At 56.7% G+C, this 3,329-nt stretch overlaps 1 protein-coding gene across 1 annotated transcript in view; it reads right to left on the bottom strand.

Moving 5' to 3' along the window:
• Positions 1-1,426: 1,426 nt before the first annotated feature.
• The window catches only part of LOC138171369 (uncharacterized), a 12,906-nt gene continuing 11,003 nt past the window's right edge, over positions 1,427-3,329 (bottom strand). Inside the window, exon 3 of the mRNA XM_069100814.1 lies at positions 1,427-2,139. Coding sequence (XP_068956915.1) covers positions 1,910-2,139 — 230 coding nt within the window. The 3' untranslated portion in view covers positions 1,427-1,909. The remainder of the gene's footprint in view (positions 2,140-3,329) is intronic.

Raw genomic sequence — 3,329 nt, 5'->3', positions numbered from 1 at the left:
TAAGTCACTTAACCCCAAATGCCCTGCCTTCCCCCCTCCAAAAAGAAAAAAAAAAACCCTAGCGGATGTCAGAGCAGGGAGGGGCCTTAGAACAAGTCAGACTTCAGGAGGACTTTGGCTGTAATTCCCCTCACCCCCTGGCTTTATACATAGAAATGCCCAGGAATAAAGGGAAGGGAATCACCCCATGAGATAGAAGCCAGTGCTAGGCAGTGGCCTCAGAAGGGTATTTATGGAGCCATTATCAGCTTCTGACACTTAGGGTGAATTGTTGGGCTAGAGAAGAATTTTGTTTGGGAAGGACGGAGATGGAGGTAGGGCAGGGCAGGCCTGGGTGCTGTAACAGCTAACGCACTTTAAAGTTTGCAAAGAAAGAGCTTTACAATGATTTATGATCCTTACAACCACTCTGGGAGGCAGATGCTATCAGGAGTCCCATTTTACAAACAGGAAACTCAGGCAGAGATGAAGTGACTGGCCAAGGGTCTCCTGGCCAATTAGTGTCTGTGATAGGACCGGGTCAGGGAAGGGAGGAATGGGACCTTTCTTTCTTTTTTTTTTCTTTTTGGAGAGGGGAAAGCAGGGCAATTGGGGTTAAGTGACTTGCCCAAGGTCACACGGCTAAGTGTTAAGTGTCTGAGGCAGGATTCGAACTCAGGTCCTCCGGACTCCAGGGCCAGTGCTCTATTTACTGTGCCACCTACCTGTCCCAAATGGGATCTTTCTTGCTAGAGGCCAGAGGCCTTCGGAGCCGGGTCCCTCAGCCACATTCTAGATCCTGGAGGCTGGGGGAGGCAGAGGTTGGCCTCCCTGAATCTCAGCATCTGGGCTACACGGCTCATTCCCAGGATTGTTCCTGCCTTCCCCATCACCTCCAAAAGAACAGAGATGAGCCTGGGCCTCAGGCCCTGGGGCTGGGGCAGAACAGGGCTGAGCTGTCCTGAGCTGGAGGGCACTGCCAGTGCCACTGAAAGGGAAGGCTGACGCCCAGGGCCACAGGGGGCTTCAAGGCCTGCTGTGGGGTTCTCTCCAATACACCAAGCTGTAGATCCTTACGTCACAGAACAGACCGACCTCCCGAGCGGCTCTGGCCTCTGACCCTCCAGGCTTCTTACAAAGGCCAGAGACCAGGAAGGCAGATGGGAAAGAAATCAGGTTAAGTTGGGGCTCAGTGCCTGCACAGGGGAGCCTGCACAGCAGGGGAACCGAGGAGACATAAGCGGAATGTGCTGGGCCCCACCTTCTCCCCTCTCTGGCCTCCCCTCCTCTCTGTGCCCCACAGGGCTTGGGCTCACACTCCTCTCTCAGGGCCCTTCTGGCCCTGCCTAGCTATCTTTCCTGTGCAGGTGTCTCAGATGGGCTTGCTAAGGCTGTCCAACAATGTTCCTCCCATAAAAAAGGGAGGCTGAATCAGAAGAAGACTCAATGATAAGGAAACCTGGATGCTTTTACTCCTGTGACAATGGAGAACAAACAGGCCCAGGGCTTGTGGCACAGGGATCCCTTTAGCACACAGATGGGCCTGACAAGGATGTCCTTGTTGATTTGACCTACAGCCAGTGGAGGGGCCTGTCCTGAACTCTGGACCTGCTGAGCTGGGGGAGAATGGCGGCTGGCAGCTAGGCCACACACCCTCACCTCCACCCCCTGGGACCTGCTCAGAGGCAGCACTCTGAGGGGCGAAGTCTGGGCTGGGAGCCTCGAACAGCCTTCCCAGTCCAACTCCACAAGACTCCCAGGGTTTCCTTCCAGGAGCAGGTCACAGGGAGTGGCGGCAGCGGCTCAGCCTGGGTGGCCCACACAGGCACTATGAAGGAGACGGCCTCTGGGCCTGGGCAGCTGGGTGGGCTCTGGGATCTTCTCCCCAGGAGTTCAGACTGTGGGTGGCGCGTGGGCAGGGGTAGGCAGCTCAGGTGCCCAGCTCCCGCCTCAGCTTGACGATCTCCAGGACCAGTTTCTCCTTTTCCAGGAGGATCTTCTCCTTCTGCAGCTGCAGAGTCTCCTTCTGCAGCTCCAGGATCTCTGTCTGCAGGCGACTCTGCTTGGCCAGCTCCCCCGGATCCTTCGGTGGGAGGCTCTCCTCACTGGGCCGGGGGCCTGGCAGCAAGTCCTCCTCTGCAGTAACCACCAAGGCGCTCACTGAGAACAAGTGAAGAGGGGGAGAAGAGACAAGGCCGTTAGAGGGGAAAAGGAGGCCTGGCCATCCTAACTGGGAGAAGGCAGCAGAGGATCTGAGGGGCCAGAGGCCCTGGGCTGGAGGACCACACAGCTTCTGGCTGGATCTGAGGGCCAGCGGCAGGCACTGGGCCTGGTGTGGAAGAACCTAGGTTCAAATCCCACCCCCACTGTGTAATCCTGGACATATTCCTTCCCCTCTCTGGGCCTCAGTTTCCTTTTCTATAAACTGTCAGCATTGGAGATGGACTCTGGGATCCCCTCCAACTCCAAATCTAGGACCTCAAAGGCCTCACTTTACCAGTGAGTCAGTAACCTGAAGCACGGGCAGATGACGGCCTCAAGATCCCCAATTCCTGGGCAGGCAGAATGGACAGAACTCCTACATAAAAGGTTAACAAATGGCCTTCTCACCAACCCAGGCCGCCACGGTCCAGAAGGAAAGAGGGGGTTCAGGCACACACCCCCGGGGCTCCATCCGCAGGTTGGGCCTGCTCTAAGTGCTTGGCCAATTAGGGAAGGCCCAGGCTGAGGGCACCGCACCAGCATGTGACTGTCCCCACCCTCCTGTCTTCAGACACCGCCCCACAGCTCCTCCTTGGGGGTCAGCCCCAGGCCTTACTCCACGAACTTATCCTCTGACTCCACTGCTGATCTTTGTATGCCCTGGAAGACTCCTGTGCTCTGCGGCCCCTGCCAACCCTGATGGAGGCCCTGCAGTCCGTGCCCTCTCTGGGGCTTGCTTCCATTCTTCGCACTTGTATTGTACAGCACCCAGCCTGGTGTGCGGCACAGAGTCGGCAGTTAGTGAATGCTTACTGGTTAATATTATTAACATCCTTAAAAGGCGGGGGTGCAGAGTGACCTCTCAGTGTTAGGTGTCTGTCTAAGAATGGGTGGTGCAAAGGGATGTCCACCTGCTCTAGGAGAGGGAGTTTCCTCATCTGGGAGAGCGCTACTGGTAAAATAATGGATTTTGTGCCTTCCCTTTTATAATGATCCCCTCTTCCCTCACCCCCCCCCACCATCATCATCAAATGCTCCTTGAGCACCAGGGCCCTCAGTGCCCCAGGCAGGCTGCAGCCCACTGACGATGGGCACCAGGGCCCTCAGTGCCTGGGGAGGGCTGCAGCCCACTGACGATGGGCACCAGG

This window comes from Petaurus breviceps, unplaced genomic scaffold, assembly GCF_028583685.1.
Source record: "Petaurus breviceps papuanus isolate PSGF00001 unplaced genomic scaffold, PetGlider_PUasm1.0 428, whole genome shotgun sequence".
Classification (NCBI taxonomy): Eukaryota; Metazoa; Chordata; class Mammalia; order Diprotodontia; family Petauridae; genus Petaurus; species Petaurus breviceps.
This window is presented reverse-complemented; position numbering and strand designations above follow the sequence as displayed.